Here is a 21474-nt window from a genome sequence, read left to right on the forward strand (position 1 = left end):
GTGAGATTGTGCCAGCCCCAGGCCATGTTGCATTTTGTCTTTATAAACCCTGTCCTCTTTGAACCACACACAGTTCTTTTTGGGGTAGCAGCTCCGCAGCAAGCTTGCGGTTTTCCATGTGCCAATGAAACAAATGCTCTTGTGAAGCCATCCATGACCCAAGTCAAAGAGCAAATCGTTACTTTAAATACTCTTTTATTACACAGCCACATGTCCTGACTCAGCCCCACAAAGAGTATCCATAAGGTCAACAGCTTCTGGAGTGGTGCAGCAGAAACAAAGACAGTGTGAAGCAATTGATTGCTGAGGCTAGAAAGAGGTGTATGTAAATAGTTTGTCTAAAGAATGACCAGAGTGGAGAGATGTGCTACCTGATGGCAAACATTTACAAAGTTGTGAGTCTGAAAGCTAGAAAACCTTGAGCGACATATTAGTATATAGAAGTTTGAAGAAGGGATAATGTGGTGAGGATGAGGCTGGGGAAAGCAGGAAATTTTCATCGTGTAGGCAAGATTTGCTTGTGATTTCCTGAGGGAGGCTGTGGGTTGTCCACCGGGGTGTTTGAATTGGCACCCATCAATACCTTAGCAAATCCTTTAGGGCCCTCACTGACAAAGGAATGAGGGCAAAATTAAATAGAACAGGGGTTTTTTTTCAGCTCTGCTCTTTGGGCTGTAAAGCTGTTTCATGCGCAGACGTGTGTCATTGCCCGTGCATGCTGCATACACATACGCTTTTGGACTAGAGCAGCTTATCCAGATGCAGCAAAACCAGCCAAGGCTTTAAGCCCAGCATTTGCAGTCACGTTTCTCCTTGAAGTAAATGCTCCAGCAATGACATAATTGAGGACTGTCCTGTCTGCTCAGCATATGTCTGTAGGGGTCATCCATCCTCTCAGACACTGCAGAACATTAGTGGTTTCTTTAGACTCACTTTCTCCTTCTGTTCTTCCTCTTGTGGCTAACCCTAATGGAGAGCTGGTGTCTAGAGACTCATCTAGGAAAACTCACCTAGTTCAGACAGCTGACCATCTATAAGCAGTCCTATATTATGGCAAAAAACAGTCAGATGTGTCCTATTGCGTACTGGGTTTGTGAAGTGGTCCCAGTGAGGCTCACTGGGCTGGCTGCAGGAAGGGGAGCAGAAGACAACCAGCAATATCTGCAATGGGCACTTAGTGCTCAAGGGCTCTAATGGTATCTTGGAACCAGGTTCCTGTGTTTTGTGGATTTGCTTATTTATTTATGCTCCTGGCTAAACAAAGCAAGGAGGAAGAATTTTAACACAGTGGTTAAAATGCATGGGACTCCAGCAACTCTGTCCTAAACAAGGGCAGCTGGAAAACTTGATAAAGAATGGAGGATACTTCAGTGCACAGAAAGTCTCAGGTGAAAAAATGCTCAAGTAGAAGAGGAGGAAATGCTTGGTTTCTTCAATTTTTCAAGTTTAGCTTGTTTTCCAGCAGAATCCCACAGTCAAAGCCATGCCTCATGTTCTGCATGTGCCACTGTTGCGGCTATTGCTGGTTTTAGTTCTGCCACTTCCCAGGGCCGCTGCTGCTGCTCCCCCCATCGCAGCCCACCCAGATGGGTGCAGTCACTCTCTTCTCCTGCTCCTGTCCTTCTTTGGCTGTTGTCACCATCTGCAGCCTCTCCTCTGCATGCCACACCGTCTTTTGACAGGGATGCTTCAGGCAGGCATGGGAATGGTATGTCCAGAACAACCTCCCCTACTTGATGTCTTAGGAAATTTATCCATTAGCATAATGTAATCTCTGTGTCTCTACAGTGGCCTCACTCACCTGGGGTTTGTTGGGGTTTGCCTCTGCGGTGAAATGCAGCTCGCCATTCTTCAGTGCCAGAGCTGGCACAGCTTTCCCACCAGCACTGATGAGTGTGACACTGCAGCCTCCGATGATGAGCTCTTTATTTTAACACGGCTCGCAATGTGTTTGTCTGAGGTGCCATCTGTGCCTGGATTGCCTTCATTAGGAGAGAAAGTGTATGCATCTTCTGAAGTCATTCTATGTTTTCCTGCTGAGGAACCACTGTTCAACTAGAGGGTGAGAACTCGTACCTGAAGGAAAGCACCATCACCCAAAATGCTTAAACAGGCCAAACAAACCATTAGGAAATGCACCACTGGGAACCGTCCTCAATTGGCCTGCAGGAAAGTGGCTAGAAGGAATGATTCACCTAGTTTATTCCCGAAAGTTTTTAATCTTGGTAAAACACTAAAGTTTTCTGGAAAGCAAAGAGAAAATCTCTATTTTAAAAAAACTTTCAACTTTCGTACCTCCATACCATGACTGCACATAAAAGTCTCTGGGTTTTCTGCCCAGTTTTGCGATACAACAGGTATTATTTAGATTTGCATGCGCATATCTGAGCATCCAGCTTTTCCCCTTAAAAACTCTGTGTTCAGCTATATATTTCTATAGATGATACTTGGACAACCAAGAGGTAGCATGCTCACGGTGTTTCACTGCTACTTAACAACATCCACAAATGACAAACCAGGCAAGAGCTGCCAGATCATTGTCCAGCTGCATGTAAAGAAAGGGATGGCTTCTATAGGGAGTTCCCATGCCTTGTGTTGTATTAGATTTCTGTCTGTATGCTGCCAAGCCTGTGCTCAGTGAATCTGACATTAACAAGAAATAGATTTCCAAACAATCTAGCCTAATGAATTTTGAATATTATTATGATTAATGTCAAGGCAGTTGAACTGATTATCCCGCATCCAGAAGTTAAGTAATGGAGCCTTATCTAAATCATGTGTAGTCGTCAGTCAGGAATGACTCTGGCTGCAGACAAAGAGGGAGCATTATCAGTTACACAGAGGGGAGTCACTGTCAGGAAAGCGAGAGAGGGACGATGGAAAGGGAGATTATGAGCTAACAATCTGAAAGCATTTTAGCACAGAAGGATTGCACATGCAAGTGCTTTATTGGTCCTGTTTCCTAAGCTGCATTTCTCAGGCCATTTTGAGACTTTGCTTTTGTATCACCAGGTTAAGATGTATTGGGCAAAACTTCTTCCTACTTCCCAAAGCCAGAAATTGAACTGATTTTCATTCTCTCTGTGCCAAAAGAGCAGAATCCTGAAGGACACATTTCTTGCATCATAATGGTTTAACTTAGCCTTTACCTGATTAGCTTTCGAGCTATTAAACACTTCTTGTAATATTACCAGCTCACTGCAAAATGATAATGCAGATCAGTCATGGACAATTTCTGTTGGTACTTGCAGTCTTTGCAGACTACAGATCTCCTTTGAAGTTGGAACCAGGTGTCAGCTGAGCTGTTTCATGGGTATTGCATGTCTCTGAGCAGACATGTCCTAAAAAAACCTGCTAGGACCAGGTTGTGGTCTCACTGACCTCTTTACTAGGTGCTTTGCAAACTACAGTTCCTCTGCTCCCACATCTCCCCAGCTGAATAAGGCATGCCTGGGGTTCCTCACATTTTATGTCCCAGTGTTGGAGATTGTGGCTTTTGGAGTATTTACTTGTAAGAAAATGAGAAACTGGCTTTTGTTCCTCTGCAGGTTGGTTGTGTAGCCTTTTCCTAGCAGTGGGTGCTGCTGCTTTGAGGTCTAGGAAGAAAAGGGGAGGGGTGAACTGTAGTAAGGAGCGCACCAAATAGATTATTGGCAAACATAATTAAAAATATATGTGCGATTACTCCTCTGTTTCCCTTTTCTCAACCATCCTCTGCATTACCTCTGGCATTTTTAGATGGCAGATAATATAACTGAGAGGACTCTTGGGTACAGGCAGCTCTTAGAGCAGCAGTGATTTATCTCAGGCCGTTTTGAGGTAGCAGAATTTACCTCTAGCTACAGCCACCCCTCCATGTCTGCCCCCTTTCATTTGCATAAGTAATTGGCAGCTTGTTAATGGCTCATTAGGAATGCTGAAAACTGTGGGATTAAAACACACTCAGTGGAGCAGAGATGAGGGGAAGAGGGAGAAAGGCCGCTGTCCCTACTTGCAAATTACACTGCTTGATCCAACGTGATTCAGAATTACAGGTCATAAAGCAACTAGATTGTTAAATGAAGTAAGGAAAAACAATGTCAATGGCAGGCTTTATTTTTAGCCTCGTGTTTAAACACAGTATGTGCATCTGGGGGAAACAAACAGTCCCTTGCCAAACAGTCCTACCGACAGCAGGAAGGTCTCACCCCCTTCTCAATTTCACATTAACCCTGCCTGGTCAGTCTTTCCTGCTCCTGAGCAAGTCCATCTGGTTCCTTATATGGCCTCATGACAGGGATATTTGGTTCCTTTCCCCGTGCTCTCCCTGGGCAAGTCCAACCTTCTCCCCTCTGGCAGCAGGTGATCTGCATCTCCCCTGCTTTGGGTAAGGCTGGGACAGCCAGCACAGCTGCATACAAGTAAGAGAAACAGCTGCAGGTTGTTTTGTGTGTTCTATAAATCTCCAAACACCCCTCCTGTGATCCCTTGCAAATTGCTGTGGGATGTTTTCAGTCACTGACATGCAGGGGAGCCGGCAGCAAGCCCCATGCTGTGGCACTGCTGGAACCTGCAACAGAGGAAAAGGTTGGGTACAGAGTCAGGATTAGGAGAATATCAGATCTGCTGTTCCCAGAAGGTGGAGTAGGCACATGAGGAGTGCTGCACAAGAAGTCAAGTGAGTCAAAATGTTTGGTGGAAGCTTTTTGTTGACTGTTTTTAAGCTCAAGTTCAGCACTGGCTGTGATATCAGGGACAGCAAAGGCACAAGACCTGAAGGCAAGGATAGTGCTGCGCTGGGAGTTTGCAGTGACGACATTTGAATTACTTTGAAGAGGCTCAGCCTGGGGACTGGTATGGCCATAACGCATGGTGCCTTTCAGTCGGAACACTTGGGGATTTTTTGAGGCCAAAGTAATTCTAGCAATGGTGCAATCTCAGATATAGCTAGCACCTTTCTTTCTGGATAAGCTGAAAGGAAATTACAGCTGAAGTACTTGGGAATCGCGTCCAGTCACAACTTGCACTTAAATTCAGCTACCTCTGATGTAAACTACTTAGGTAGTCAAGAGCCTAGTAAGGTGACAGTTAAAACTATGAAGTGTGGGACAGCTAATATTCAGCAAAGCTCAGCTCTGTCTGGTATGTCAGAGTTAGTCTGTCTGCTTTGCAAACGTGCCCAGGAATCCGTCAGGACTCTCACAGGCAAAACACTGGAACATCTGATGGACAAATGGATCTAGTGCTGAAGGCAAGGAAGAAGTATCTTTTACTGGGTCCCCAGCCATAAGCACATACTGCCCTTTGCCTCGTCCCTGAGAAGCCACCTTCATATGCCCCAACCTGATGAGACAAACTTCAACTCAAAAAGGTGTGATCTACAGGAGTTTTGTTTGGTGTTCATTGTTTGTTTTTGTTTGGTTGGTTTTTTTTTTTCCCCAAAAACTCAACTTGGCCAGAGAAGCTTTTCCTGCTTCTTGCTTGCATTGCTTTCTTTTTTTGTCCTTGTGTCCTCTCAGGTGACCCAGCCACCTGCAGCTCTTATTCATATAAGGCTGTCCAGAACTGCTGAATAACACATCCTGCCCGCAGCAGTAATTAATGTGTCCTGATGGGGGCATACATCTGGCTGCTGGGGGAAGGTTCAGAGCTAAGTATCTTCCAGGCATCGCCCAGCTCCTGGAGCTGAGGTCTAAAGGAGATATGTTCTGGTGCAGCCCAGCCTGGGATGACAGCCAGGTCTGCAATTAAAGAAGATCCCAGGTCATCGCTACCTACAGCATCAGGAACAGAGACAGCAATTGGAGCATGTGTGTCTTATCACTAGGTCAATTCGAGGGAGCACTGAGTGGATTTTTCCTGAAAAGAAATGGCGCCAAGGTCTCCAGTGCTGCTGCGTGCTTCTGTACAAACTCAAATGTTTCAGCTTCTTGTACAAAAGGGAAGTTCAAATAATGTTGCACCATATGAAAAAGCCTATCGTGGTTCTTGTGACTCTCCCAAGGCAGGAGCAGGAGCAGAGCCTCCCTGAAGTGTGCCAGGAACAGGAAGAAAGTTGTCAAAGGACCTTGGAAAGCAAATGCCAAATGACCCAGGAAACCAAAAGCACCGATTTATTTTTTTTTTAATTTTGTTTCAAAGTTGGGAAGGAAACTGCACAAAAAGGAAAATAAAACACAGCCTTAGATTATGCTTGAGACCTAATTCCATTCTTAGCTGAGATCTGTGAAGCAACCTTCAGCTGCAAGCATGGAGGGGATGGCTCAGTAGCTCCACTCTGAATGTTACGTTGGGTTACAGCCCTACAGCTAGTTATATGAGCTGGGAGGGGGAAAACAGGGCTGCCCACATAGACTGCCTCTAACGTGTTACTATTCCCACCAGTCCAAAGTTCTCATGAGGGTTTTTCAGTTCTACTCTGGTTTTGATTGCCGTGATATGTCTGTTAGTGACCCAAACTGTGAATATATTGCAGAGTCTTTGGTGAACACTGCTGCTCCACTACCTGCTGCTGTACTGTCAAAGTCATTGGGGATAACATGTCATTTTTCCCTTCCTAATCAGCTGTATGTCATTCAGAAAGCTAGGACAAGGAGAATTTTTTTCCCTAGACACCAGCTTTCCTTGGTAGCAGACAAATCTCGAGCCTTATAATACTACTTGTATATACTACTTCTATAGCTTTACATCGTCAAAGTGCTGTACTAGCATTAAGTAATTATCTCTCTCCCTAATGGCCATTAACGCTGGCCTTTCCCAAACCTCCCCTGGCTCCCCGAGGTTCATATCTAATACAATAATAAGCCGCTCAAAGGGAGTGGCTGGTTATCCTCCAAGTCTATGGGCTTGGATGTGTAATGAGGCTTCAGGGCAGAGGCCAGGTGCCCAGGAGTATCAGAAACATGTGGCTGTAGACCAGGTCATGCACTGGGGAGTATCCATTAGGAAGGGATGGAAACAAGTAGGTGATATTGTGATCTTGAAATAGAGACAGAAGAGGGAAAGTTTGGCTGCTCAGAGGATACGCACTGATTGCTCTATTTATCACCAGGATAGTACTGCAAACTGAAAGAGCAAAGCAGTGGGAATAACATGTCAGTGTGGGTGTGGGGAGTTGATCTAGGGAGAGAAAGTTAGAGAGCTAAAAATGTCAAGCAAAGCTAGACAGCCACGACAATGGGATAAAGAGGCCAGTCTGCAGGTCTACGAAGCATTAAAATAACAAGGAAAAAGGACGAGCTTGGCAGCATCATAGGATGTAAAGGGAGGAGCAGAAAAGGATTTACTTGCCTTATTTGCTTGAAAGCAAATCCATCTTCCAGGTTGTGAAGTGTCCCCAGAAGAGATGTTGCAATGCCGCTGTGCGAGGACGTTTCACCCTTAGGGGCCTTTAGAAGATGAACCTGTGTGATGGTTGGGCTGCTGGGCTCCCCCATCCCTAGCTCCCAAGAGGAATGGAGGAAGATGGGGTGGGAAGGTGACATGACTGTTTTAGAAAAGACTCGGAAGTAGCATGCTCCTGGCAAGCATCAGTCATGCATCATCATTTATTTCTGAAACTTGTCAAGCCCAGCTCTGAGCAAACAGAGGCTTGACTGAAACAAACTTTCAGCTTCTCTCTAAAGACACAACAACAATTCATTCCGAAGACAAGCCATGTAAACTGGCTTTGCAAAAGAAAAAAATAGCATCCTTTATTTTTTTTCTTTTTAGCCCAATTTAATAGCACAATTTTGCTTTTATATTTTAAGCAATGGCTGGTCCTGTAAAAGTAGCATGTAGCCATGGGAATCACATGCAAGCCTACAGTGGTGTAACACAGATCACAGCCACTACATATTATGCAAAGGATTTCTGTCACCCTGGACACACACTGCATCCTATGGCATCAGTAGCACAATCCCTCTGTGCTCAGCTCTAAATCATTTTGCTTCATCAGCAAATAACAGGGTACAGCTGACTGCAGACCAGGAAGACTTGACTTAGTGTTCACTTGCCATACAGCTTCAGAGCAGGGCATTTCCTTGCCTTCCTGCATCTGTTTTCTCACCTGTGAAATGGGAATTTTAATCTTAATCAGTTTGCAACAGAAGCGGTAAGGGATAGTCAAAGATGATGCTTTAAAATGTAATAGTCAGCCTTATGTGCTGGGCTAGACATCATAGTGGTTTTATACTACAGTTTAATTGATGCCTGTTCTGCTTATAGCTAGCTAGTAAGTACAAGACTTAACATTTGCTTCCAAAATGTGATACCCTCTTTGAGATGCAAAGAATATCTCTGCAAAAGAATACCTTCTTATCTATGGAGCCATATTTTGGGATCCACGCATTTCTGGGCACTGCTTATGGTGTCCTCCTTCCCACTCCCCCCAAAAAAAATTACTGCATTAATTTTTAGTGGATTAATTTATTACTGGATTAATTTTTAGTAAAAATCTATGTCTCACGTGACATACAGGGATGAGATGAATGCTTTGGCAGTCCCCGGACACCACCATTTGAGCTAACTCAAGACTGTATCATCACGTCCTTGGGACAACTGTTGACTGTGCATGCTGCTTGACTAACAGTTGTTTACCAGGATGTTTCTAGAGGAGACCAAAGACCTTGACTTTATTTTAGCTTACTAGAACTGATATGGGACTACTGACTTCTCTGCTCTGCTTTCAGGTCCAGGTTCTCAAGTGGTGTAAATCAGGGCCCTCCCATTCACGCAATACTGCTGTAGTACTGTTTGTGTAAGCTGAGGACCTGGTTCATAGTTTCTAAACTGCCCTAAGACCTGTGCAAAAGGGAATTAAGTGTTGTCAATATGTTGTACTACCTGTATTCTCAAATGATCCTGCAAGATTCAGGATATTACAAATGTAGAAAGCTTTGCAATAAGTAATCATTTTAAGATTGCTGGAAAAGTGAAGAGTTAGTGCTACTTAAAGGCGAACAAAATAAGCATTAGCACAAAACAGTTTTTGTAACAATCAAGTTTGATGTATGTCCAGTTCTGTTGATAACATTTCCTTGGAGCCCTTCACAAGAAGGGAAAACAACTTGTAAAAGCTGGGAATGCAGGAAAGAGCTAAAATTGCAGCCAGGGTTTCAAAAATAACAAAGAAAAGCGTATTTCCATTTCCATTACAGGAGAACATTCTTGGGAGTTCAGAGCAGCAAGCTGGGAACACACCAGCCAAGTCATCTCTAAATAGGAGGTGTAAAGCTGCAATGGGCTTTTTATCTTCATGCATCAAAGTTCTGAGTGCCTCTGCACTTAGGAAATATGTTCCTGAGACTTCTAAAACTCCTCTTTTTTTGAGGGAGAGTCTGTTTCGGAGTTAGAAAAAGGGCTGGTCTGCAGACCTCTTGAATACCTCATTGCAAGTGCAAGTCCAAATTCTGTCAAACTCCAGATAAGTCTGACTCTCACTCTCCTTGCAGAAGGCCTGCTAAGCATCATACCCATGTCACACCCTGTTCCAAGACACCTCCCCAGCACTGTCCCTCTGGCTGCCGAGCACTGCGGTCTCTGGACTGACCCTTCCCCACACCAGTTCTGCTTTAATCAGGCAAAGAAACCTCTGGCAGCTTGGAGGAGAGCTTTTATTTGTACCAGAAATGTTTTCATCCAAGCGAGCACAAGTCATCTGCTGACAAACTAAATACCAGATACCTTCTCCCCCGGTCTGCCACAGGACCAGAGAGATTTCTGCCTGTTTGATTCAGTTGCGGCGCTACAAAGTTATTAGCGCTTGCTTTTTTGGTGTCCATAATGAGACAGACAGTTTTCCAAGCAGCACCACAAAAGCATTCTTTCTCATCACCACTAAAACCTCGGACACTTTACTCTCAGGAGAAACAAGCGCTGAAGACTTGCAGCCACACTGCTTCCAGCACCGGCTGGTCTTCTCAATTAGCCATTTCCCCACAGATGGTGCTTCTTATGTAGAAGGACAGAACAGATAAAAACTTACCCTGCTTAGAGATACTTCTTTAGAAATCTCTAGTGGGTCTGAAGGTAAATCCATCCGCTTTCAAACTGTTTGCATGTATCTACCTGCTGGATTAATGTGCCTTAGAGAAGGATAGACACTGATTGAGAAAGTGCTTTTCCCTGGCTTGGCGTACTCCAATGGGACTTCGCCCATGGGCTCTTCCATTTCCAAACTCTTCCAAGGGCTGGCTTTCCTGCCTCCAATAAATGCTGGGCATATCCCTGCCTGTAAGAACCTGTTCTTTACAAACAGACTGCCTGTTTGCAGTGCGGTCCTGCAGTCATTTACATATTCAAAACACTCTTTTAAAAAAGCCTGCAGCTTAGTTTTATGAGCACAAAAATCTTTCATGCAATTAGGTGGTGGACAGATGCCTGTGCAGGACTTTTAGAAAAACCTTACCGGAGAGAGACAAACCTCACGCTGTACTTCTGGTGGGTGCCTCAGTGCGCTGTGGCCCTGCAACACTCCATACTTTTGCTGAACAGTGTTTCTTCTTGGCCTCCTGGTTCATCAGACTGCAGGGCTGGAGTATGCTCTTGGTATTTTGTCATTTGATTTCTTTACAATCCCATTTTGGGAGGAGAGGACATCATTTATCTTGGTGCATTTCACTCCCTATCCATCATGTTAACCAGGTGGGATTGGTGGGTAAGCCCATGGGCGGTCAGGGAGGCAGCAGACAGCCCAGCTCTTTTGCACAGCTCCTTGTTGATGTAGCTCATAGGGAAGCCCTGAGTTTGTCCACATCATGTCAGGGCTGACCCTTTCCTCAGTCTCATCACTCATATTCCTTGTGCCTTTGCCCTCACCCAGGTTGGAGGACACACCATGCTGCCTATCCGCTGGATGCCTCCGGAGAGCATCATGTACAGAAAGTTCACAACAGAGAGTGACGTCTGGAGCTTCGGGGTGATCCTCTGGGAGATCTTCACGTACGGGAAGCAGCCCTGGTTTCAGCTCTCAAACACAGAGGTACAACAGTGCTGAGACAACTCAGCTGAAAACTGTACTTTTTACTCTCCTTTTCAGATTTCTTGCAGTTTGTACATAGATGTTCCCCACTGGGCACTCCCATTACTTCACCATGGGAGAAGTGTCATTATCTCATTTAAGAGCTGAGGAAACTAAGACATGCAGGAACCAAAGGACTCTGCCAAAACCATGCACTGGCTCAGCCTCAGTCTCTCCTTCTAAGTTCCTGACATACCTCCATAACAGCCACATCTGATAAAATCTTGGGGTGCTGCCAGAACTGGGGATACCCAAATTACTGCTGAGATCTAAGTTATTGTCATGCCCTGCATTTCCTCTGCTCTCTTTCCCCTCACTTTATAGCTGAGGCTCTTACTACAGCCTTCAATTTATGAGAGTTTGAAGCCTGTTATACAGCATGTGGTGCAGTTGTGTGGGGCTTTTTCTTTTAGGGATATCTATTATACGGTTTGCCCCAGTTCATTGGGGGTGGAACCCAAAGAGCTGGTTTGTTCTTGCTATTTCTTTGAATAGAAAAAGTTGGAGCCCATCAGTATAGGGCTGTACTGTAAAAATGTTGAGGGAAGGCTGGCTGGGATTAGCAGAGTGTCAGAGCTGAGGTTTGAGGCACATCAGTAGAAATGCATTGGAAGATTTTTTGCTCAGAATAGCAGGGGGTATTATAGAAGAGGAACAAGACGCATTGACATAGCAGTGTGTGGGAACCTTGCACATTTTTATCCCACTGTGTATCTAATGGATTTCAGAAATTTCACCTTTTGTAATGAGAAATGTGCATTTTCTGCTTTCTGGATACAGATCCCTTAATTAAGCAAGTTGCAGAGATGGCAAATCCAAGGTGTTGCTTTGCAGCTCTAATACTTGCCCATTCGTGTGCTCAATGGGGCCTGACTGTATATCCCAAAGTAGCACACGCAAACATTTTAGAGACACAAACAATGGAATCGACAGCGACAGAAGTTATTTGTCACACTACTTAATGAGCTGCTCTTGCATTTCCCTGGGAGGGTAAATACAAACACACACAAATGAGCACATGTAGCTTGTACAGGGGTGATGGGCATGCTGGAATACAACAGCTCAGCTGTCCCTGTGCTTTCTGCCTCAGTTTCCTTTGCAGGGCAGTAGGACTGTGAATAGTCACCCCTAACCTTGAGGGAGGAGGGCTGGCTAAAATCTGCACAGATACAACTGTATTGGCTCTTCTACCATTCATGGAAAAATCTCATCCTTCGCTTTCCTATTGCTGTACCACTTCTTTCTGAGAGCTGAGGACTCCCACTCCAGGCCACACTGTCCTGGCAGGAGGGAGCCACATTAGCTCTCACCGAGCTCATTTTTCACCATTTGTTGTAATGGACAAAACCTGAGTGGTTGCAGGGGACTGACACGTCCAGCAGCTCCTGGATGGTGAGGCATCAGAGCGAGTCTCAGCAGCAGCCTGGCCACATCTGCAGAGCTCCAGGAAAAGGCAGAATCAATGAGCCTGTGCCAGGCTCCAGGGATGGACTGTGAGCCATCACCAGGATGGCCAAGAACTGCAATTGTTGCGTTCGGGCATCAGCAGGGCTGGATGCTCGCTCCCTCCTGTGGTATCCACATGGCCTCATACCCCCAGAGCATTTTTAGCAGGTTTGTTCGAGGCCGGGAGAGACCTGGCCTGAGCAGAGGGATGAGGCAGGGCACCACATCATCTGAAAGCCTCAGCCAGTCCATTAACTTTAGTCTATGCCCTTCCTTTGTCCTGGAGAGAAAGGGCCCAACACAGGGCTCCTGTGCAAGTCCAGGATGTCCTATCAGAAACCATAACTCGCCTCCTCCCACAGGTCACGGCTGCTCTGCATGCTGTATCTAACTCGCCAGGCTTTCGGAAGGTCCTAATCTCTCCCCTCTGTATTTATATGCAAACAACAAAGCGTTAAGTATCCATTGAGCTGTGTGGCAGGCCCATTACTGTTCATAAATGATAAATTCCAAACACCCCTTGCTGGGTGGCTTCCCTCACCACGCTGCTTGGGATCTGTGTTTATCTGCAGACCGTGGCAGGTCACTCACAGCAATGCTGGGCCTCATCAACTCTAACCAGGGAGGCCAGACGGTAATAGCAGCTCTCTGACAAATCACAACCCCCCTTCTCTTTGCATCCATTCCTCCGGTGAACAAAACGCAAACAGACACTTAGGGCAGGCCTTTCCAATGGCATCCCTCTGAAGAGACTTCAATGCTGTCCAAGAGGTATTTCTCTCATTAGCAGCACCATCCTGACCCAGAACAGAGTGTTAGCACTGCAATTTTTTTTTCTCCATCACAGTTGTGATTTGAGATGAAATTTCATTCTTTCAGCTGCTTTTCTATGTCAAAAATGAGGCAAAGCTGCCCTTGGAAATAGAAGTAGAAAAAGATGCTCTGAACTCTCCCTTGTAGAATTCTCTTGGGTTTTGTGATGGAAAGGACTCTTGATTTTCAGTGAAGAAAAATATTATTTCGGCTTTGCAAAATATTATTTTTGTTTGAGGATTTTTGCCTTCTTCAGTTAGTAGGAAAACTGACATAAATTAAAACTTCATTTCATTTGTTTGTGACCTTCTGTTTGGAGAGTGCATTGAGGTAGGTAGGTGTCAAATATTAAAGGTTTTTGGGAACTGCAAGACTGAAGATGAAGACTAAATTTTCACTGTAAAATTATCTTTAACAGCACACAAACAGGTGAGCACTGAGGATCTGCAGACTTCTTGGCTTCTCAGCACTCCCATTCACTAAGCGGTACCACATCAGCCAAAAAGTAGCTGGGGCAGGACAATCTCCAGGAACTACCTGACTGATGTTCAATGTCTCCTTTCTTCTTTCTTTCAGGTCATTGAGTGCATTACCCAAGGCCGAGTTTTGGAAAGGCCTAGAGTCTGCCCCAAGGAGGTTTACGACATCATGTTGGGCTGCTGGCAGAGAGAACCTCAGCAAAGGCTCAACATCAAGGAGATCTACAAGATCCTTCATGCTCTGGGCAAGGCCACACCAATCTACCTGGACATCCTTGGCTAGCAGTGGCCACTTGTCTGAAGTCCCTGCTCCTTCCTTCTCTCCTTCCCTCCCTCTCCCCCTCCCAAGTCCTTTGCCCCTCAGCTCCCAAGCAAACATCTTCATATAAACTCAAGTGCCTGCTACACATACAACACTGAAAAAAAAAACAAAACAGAAAGGAAACCAACAAAAATCCTACAAAACAACAACCTGTAAGGCAGTTTGGCTTATATATATATTTATAGATATCTCTCTATATATAACTTCCACACCAATACAAAACGAAGCTGCTGTTACAGAAAATTATAAGACTTTAAACAAAAAAAGAAACAAAAGAGGGAGAAAAAAGTACTTAAAAGATATATATAATTAAAAAAAAAAAAAAGAAAGGAGAGGGTATCTTTCCCCGAGCAATGAAGCAGTGAATTGTAACCCTGCTGTGAGAATGGTTCGGGCTGCTGGGCAGGGTGCTAGACTGGCTACAGCAGCGATGCCATCCCGGGTAGGAGCCCCGGGAGGAAAGCCTTGCCCTGGTTGTATGATATGCACTGAATGTGTGAAATCAATTCTCCTTTTTTGTCCTTGCTTCCCTCCCTCCTTCCTAGCCCACAGGTGATGGGCGCAAAGCCAGGGCAGTGCCCCTGGATGAACTCTCTTTTAGCAGCCCTTTCCCTCCCTCTCAGTCCTCCCCCATCCCTCTCTGCCTTCCTGCCTTTTTCCTCCCTCCAGCATTTCAGGACAATTTTTCTAATTTGCTGATTCTTAAATGTATAGACTCAAGGCTTTCAAACACACAGTCAAAAGGATTGTGGCACCTACGGGTAAAACACACACTGGGAACCAGCTGCCCTCCTGCAGACCCCGAGCCGGCTGGACCCAGACCTCCCTCCTGCCCCGCGCCACGGCCGGGAGGGCAGCGGGACCGAAGCGGCTGCACAAGGGAGTCGAGGAGAGTCCTGGAGACCCATTCCTGAATCATCCTCAACCCATTTCAATGTGCAAGACAGGCGTGCCCCTCATCTGGGGTGCCCAGCACAAGTGGCGACTTTGGGAGGAACAACCCCCTTGTACCCATCCCTCTTTTTTCCTCCCACCCTTCACTCTTGCTAGCGGCCATGGGGTTGCTCCCCCTCCCTCAGCTGTCTGCACCAGGGCCACATTGGTCCCTGGTGTAAACCTTCAGCAGCCAGCGTTGGATCCCTGCTCCCTGCATTGGGGGAAGGCTGCAGCGTGCAGCCAGCTGGGAGCTTCCCTGCATCCTGGCTGGGCATGCCCATGGGGTCAGCACATCGCACCACTCTTCCTCCCCATCCTTTTCCCCTTCCCTGCCCCATGCCTCAGTCATGAGCTGGTGGGGGGGATAAGGAAGGGGACAAGGCCTCTGAGATGGCTGGGAACCTACCGACACCTGCCTGCAGCCCCCCCTTGCCATTCTCCTCACGTCCCCATTCCATGAAAGGATTGATGCATCTGCCTTTGAGCTGTTGTGAAATGCAGAGGCTGAAGAATAGCTCCACAGGCAGCCCTGGGAGGAGGGGGGGAAGGTGCCTTCAGGAGCAGACGGCTCAGCGGATGGCCACAGCGGCCAGCCTTGCATCTCAATGAGGATAAAGGCCTGACAGGCAGCGACAGTGGGTGGTGGGGACAGCAAAGGAGGGACAGAAGCATCCTCCCTATAGCCCATCTCCCTCCAGCAGGAAATAATCCCGACCTGGGGAAAGGCTGAGTCAGACACTGAATTCTGTCAGTCCAGACTAGGCTCAGAGCACAAAACCTTTCTAGTCATTTTTTTTTCCAATGGCTAATCGAGGATGAGGGGGAACCTCAGCTTGGCAGCGGCTCTCAGGAGGCAGGGAGCAGGCACCACAGGCATTGTCAAGGCCATTTTGAGAAGGCAACAACAATCAGCACAAAAATAGCCTGCTCAGATGTGGCGATTGGCTGGAAGGGAATGCACATGAGGGGAAGAAGAGATGGAGAAGGGATCTTGTATCCTTCCCTGTGGCCAGAGTAGTGTCTATGGCCAGCATGCAAGGGGAGATGAGTGACCGACTGACTGAGACCTAGTTATGGCCAACTACCGAAAAGAGAAGATTTTGCATCCTCTTCTCATGCCCTTTGTCTCTTGATAATCTCTACCTCCCACCCATGGCTCCAGCATGACGTGGTTTATGGTTTCAGACGGGGCAGGGGACACTGCTACAGGGAGGTTTGTGTTGGCAGAAGTGGCCGTGGGTTTATTCTGTGCTTCTGTAAAGAGCAGTGCAAGCTTGGGGTGAGAGATGATGGGTGGCAGTAACCATGTGGGAGTAAGGATGTAACCTTCCTCTGCACGTTAGAGAGATCAGGGTTAGTGGGACAGACTTGTGCCAATAGAGGCTGGACAGACAGCCGCTGAACAGGCACCAGCAGCTCACAGCATGGACACCAAAGATGGCATGGTCAGGGACAAGGGTGTGGACTGGCACCAGGCATCTGCACACAGGAACAGTGTCCCATGCCACCCCCTCAATAGCAGGATCTTGCTTCTTTGGGAGGAGACATCTAGTTTTCCTCATGAGCATACTTAGGTCCTCCTTTGGAAGTAAAAAGATTGAAAGCTTGCTAGCCCTGGCCTGGCTCCTTCTGTACACAGGCTGCTTTGGCTAAAAGCACTGGAGATTCTGTAAAGGGCAGAACAAGTGATGGCTGTTAATGGCTCAGTGTCTCCAAAAGAAAACCCTTCCCTGGGACTGCCTCTCTCACCCCAAATGGCTTCTCACTCTCGTGGCTCCCAGGCACGGCGCTGGATTGTGCAAGTCTACGGCTTTTTCCACCCCCCTCTCTTGTTCTCATTTCTCTTTTGGACAATGTCACAGGCCTCTACACTATCAAATCACCTACAGGCACTGTGTTCCCATGGTCAATGTGATTCTCCTGTCGCCATTCTGCACAAGCAGCTACGACCTCCTTTCCTTCCTTCTCTCCTCCTTCCCTTCCTCCCCAGCACCACCACCCTGTCCCTTTTGCCACTTCTTTGTATGGTCACGACAGCAAGGTATGCTCAGGAGCTGAGCATGACACCAGGCCTTGGTGCTGCATGGTTTGGAATAAGTGGTCTGTGAGAAGCAAGGAGACGGGTCCCCAGAAGATGTGAACTGGCTGCGACCAAGGTTCAGGCTGTCTGACTGCTTTACTGTTAACCACACCAAGTGCAGTCACTGCCTCAGAAAAAGGTCCTTTTGTCAAAGTTAATTGTGAACAATTGCTCAGAAGAGCAGGATGAGCTGCAGTTCCGTGGCATGATGTCTCCTCGGCTGCAGCTGCTGCTTTATGCCCCTTGGCCTGTTGGTGCTGGATGGAAGTTTTTTGCAGGGGGAGGAGGAGGTTGTTTTGTGTTCGAAGACATGATGGAAACTGCTGCATCTCATTTTGGCATAACCATTTTGAATGAGAAGAAAGAAAGCAGCTGTGCTGTGTTCCTGGTTAATACCTTGAGACCTCATTTCCAGAAGCACCTTCTCTGGACCAGAAGCGGAGCTGCCCATCAGCGCGGGTGATGGTGCTCTATCCTGTAGGAAGAGGGGCTCTAGGGTGGCCCCAGTGCATGTGAGGGGAGGAAGAAGAGCAGATTTGGGGGGGAAACTCCCACAGAGTGCCATAAACCTGAGTGTGGGGACTGTTTGGAGGCAAACAGATAAGAGTTCATGCTCCTTCTCCATTTCTAGGAGAGATACTTATCATTGCCCAGCCTTTACTAAGAGGAAAGAGGTATCCTTGCTGCGTGGGAACACCAACAGGTCTCACCCAGCTCTGGGCCAAGCCAGGCCTAACTCCCAGCATGCCCAGGCAGATGTTTCCACCACCCAGCCTCCTCCGTCAGCAGTTTTCTCAAGGGGCTTATGAAAGGGAGCTGGGAGGAACATCAGGCTAGGCACTGCTGGGAAGCGGCTATGGGGTCTTCCCTGTCCCAGCTGCATCCTACTCCCTACAAATTAAAATTGTTAGCACCAACTCAGTCACCCAAGGGTGTCGCTGAAATTATGCTTTCTTGGAGGTGAAGGTGCTGTTTTGGTGCATGGTACAGGTGTCTACCATATGCCAGGGCTGCAAACTGTGTGCAGTAAATGTGACTCCAGCCTTAGGGGCTCACCAGTGACTTGTCTTCTCCAGCCATCACTTCTCCTTCTGTCAGGTTGCAAGATGAAAGCTGAAATGTAGCTAAAGGAAGACATGCAATGATCTGCCAGACTGAAAGTCCACCCTGTCTCCCACAAAGCTTGCCCATCTGGTCTTTTCAAATATCCCTCAATGCATGTATTTTGGGTGTAAAAAAGAGCCTGGGCTGCCTCATTTGAGGCCTGTCGTCAGGCCTACAGGGTGTTGAATTGCAGACGGGTGGCTCTGGGAACATGTGTTGCACAGACAAATATGAAAAATCTGGAATGCCTTTAGAGAGGCTGCTTGCTTGAGAGACATCGCCAGGTTTGAGGTGTCTGCTTGCCCTCAGGAGTGGGTGGAACAAGGTGAAAAAATATGTGGGGAAATAAAAAAGTCAAGGAAAGGGAAAGGCTGGTTTTAGAAGGCAAGTAGTTTGGGTTGGGAAATCGAGATTGGTTTTGGGAGTGTGGTGTAGAATTTTAAGTAGCACAGTGGATACAAGCAAAACCAAAAGAAAATAGGAACATACTGGAGCTTCAGGAAAAGCCACCTAGAACACTGGGCAAATACTGGTTTAAAAAGGAGACAGAAACCAATAAAAGCAAGGGACCATTTATCCAGGCAGAAAACAAAATCGCCAGGGTTTGTGCTCTTTTGTGATACTTTCTTTTTCTATAAGAAAATGCAACTAAGAGAAGGCTTGAAAAGTTATGGTTTTTTCAGGGCCATGGACAGAAGTATAATACTACACGAGCTGTTTCCTTTCAAGTGAAAGGCTCTTACTTCCCAGAACTCAAATGCATGAGTTTCTGTGAGCTCCAGGGTTGAAGAATGTAGACCTGGGTCATCGCAAGACCATGAAACCAGAAGTAGTTCTGAACACTTGATCAGCAGGCATTCACATGCCAGTCTGCATGGAGACAGTATTTTATTCAGCAATGTCATCTTAAGAAGTGACTTAAGTAATTTTTCCTCCCTGAGGGAGTGTCTACATCCTTTGCCCAACTGTGACTCCCAGTGGTTAATGAAAAGGCAACGCAAGTAGCCGAATTTTTGGTGCATCATATTTCCATTTTTGCTTCCTGATCTGGCCAGGAATTAGGTGAACCACTACAGCCATGGCTTGTATCCCACGTTTTCATTAGATCTGTAGGTGTGTTCTGTGGTCATTAAGGCAATGGTGAGGGATAAGCAAGCTGAATAAATGGGATTCTGGTGGTGATACCATGCTGTAGTGGCTCCTCTGATACCTTGAAGGTTACGGCCATCAACAGGACTCCTCTGGTGTGAGACTCGGCAAGCACGGTCATGCTTTCACACAACCCAAAAGGCTTATTCTCCATTCAGATGCAGTGGCTTTCTAATGGATGGTAGGGTCAAGGAGCCTTGGCATAACAGTACTGCTGGTCTCCAAATGAGTACCAAAAATAGAAAAAGAGCAAATTCCCTTCTTGGTACTGCTTTCCAGGAGCAAACAAACTTGCTTAACTCTAAGGTGCCTTCCCCACCCTTATCCCAATGTGTCTCTTAAATCAGTATGCATTTAATGTTTCTTTAAGTAGCTGCTAAGTCCTAAAAAAAAATACTTTGCTGCTCTCCTTGCAAGCAGAGATATTGAGTTACAAGCCTGTAGAAAGCAGGTGTTTTCAAAACATCCATTCTGGCTGGCAATGTCATAAAGGACACAAGCAGAGATGTCAGTTTCTGCTCCAAGAGGAACGCAGGAGCATTCCATCTCTCCTGTACCTCTTACTCCCTTCCAGTACACTACCAAGCCACAAAACAGCTCCCCGAGAGATGTGACAGAAGTCCCATTGCTTGCAACTTTGAAAAACTGAGCTGAGGAAACAGATAAGAGACCAAAGGGAAAGAAGGACACAATTGTACAGCTTTCTTTCAAGGCTGAGCTAAGTAAGAAGATAGGTTGGTTTCACCTCAATGGCTTGAGTTTCTCATAGATCCAATATGTCAGGTCTTTTCAGACTAAAGGAATGACCATTGGTTCCTGCTCCCTTCTGCCAGCCCCACAATTTTAGCATCTCTCCACGGGGAAAGGAGGCACAAAAAAATCAACCATTGCTTCCTCACACCCTCAGGAGTCCTTTACATGAACTGATCTCCTGCCCAGCACAAGCAACTGATCCTACAGCTGAAAACTTGAGCAGTTGTTCTGAGGGGATGTTTAACTGCTGAACTACTGGCTTCTTAGGACAAGGTCCCAGCAGGGAAGGACTGAAATTCCTCTAAAGAAAAATCAGAGCTCTGGGAGGTCTGAATGTCTTCTTGCATGCATTCTCTCACTCTCTGCTGGCTTCCAACATCCCAAATCTTTACTGCTTGATACTTAGATAGCTGAGTTTCTGCTTTCACTGCCTTTTCAGAGCACAGAGAGATGGTGAAGCTGTTTGATTTCAATGTGGTAGGTGAGATAAGATTTCTCTCCCCTGCCCTCTTCGTTTTCTCCCTGCGCGGCTCCTGTCCTTGCAGTTCTCAGGACTTGACTACCTGAGTTTTAAATGAAGCGAACATCTTAATGTGAGGTGAATCCCAAGACCACAAACAGTTTGGACTTCAAACAGTGAGAAAATTTGTGCCGAATGATTCTGCACACAAAGCAGAAAACTTTCATTTCCTGCAGGCAGGATGGAATTGACTGTTATATTAAGACTTCAGAAGGAGCACTGCCCCGGAGTAATTTCACTGCTGTCAGGCAGTGTTGACATCTAGATTAACCTCTGTGCAGTGAATTTTACAGCAAAGCTCATTGTAATGCATGTGGGGTATCTCCTGTAAATCCCAGCTGAAGCCCACAGTGTCCCACCCTTCTGCATGGGAGAAAGCGTTGGGGAGCAGCCGCTATCATTTTTGACCCCAGCAAAGTGTGACTCTAACCTCATCCAGGCCACTTCTGCTGAAACTGATTTTCTACCATACTAAAGTGACAGTAGCTCCAGCCTGCTTTTTTTTTTTTTTTTTTTTTTTTTAAATCCCCAAAAGAGGTTTACATCACAAGGCTGACATTTTTTGCTAGTGACAAACAGCTCCCTTCACGTATCCGCCCAGCAACAGTCCTAATTAAAAGGCACTAGTTAAGCAGTGGCAATTAGCTGCTTGCACTGATTAACTCCAAGACATACAATCCCCACACACAATGCTCTGCTCAGACGCGATGCAGGACTAAATGGCAGAGAAATTCCCAGCTGACGTGAGACGACGGCATTCAATCCTACCCACCATCCCACAGGCACACTATTAACTCTGTCTACCAAACCAAAACTGCATGAACTAAAAAAGTTCACGCAGTTCACTCAGTGCAAGGCAGAGGACACTACAAAAGAAGTCTCTTGACTCCT

The 21474-nt window shown here is 46.4% G+C and overlaps 1 protein-coding gene across 5 annotated transcripts in view; it reads left to right on the top strand.

Moving 5' to 3' along the window:
* Nucleotides 1–14002, top strand: part of NTRK3 (neurotrophic receptor tyrosine kinase 3) — a 212321-nt gene extending 198319 nt beyond the window's left edge. For 4 of the 5 annotated variants that reach the window (XM_065641445.1, XM_065641443.1, XM_065641446.1 and 1 more), the window contains 2 exons: nt 10784–10942; nt 13817–14002. In XM_065641445.1, coding sequence (XP_065497517.1) covers nt 10784–10942; nt 13817–14002 — 345 coding nt within the window. Of the gene's footprint in view, nt 1–9673; nt 9698–10783; nt 10943–13816 lie in introns of all 5 variants that reach the window. The other variant, XM_065641444.1, reaches the window with a different exon arrangement.
* The last annotated feature ends 7472 nt before the right edge of the window (nt 14003–21474 follow it).

The sequence above is a fragment of the Caloenas nicobarica genome, chromosome 10, assembly GCF_036013445.1.
Source record: "Caloenas nicobarica isolate bCalNic1 chromosome 10, bCalNic1.hap1, whole genome shotgun sequence".
NCBI classification, from domain to species: Eukaryota; Metazoa; Chordata; class Aves; order Columbiformes; family Columbidae; genus Caloenas; species Caloenas nicobarica.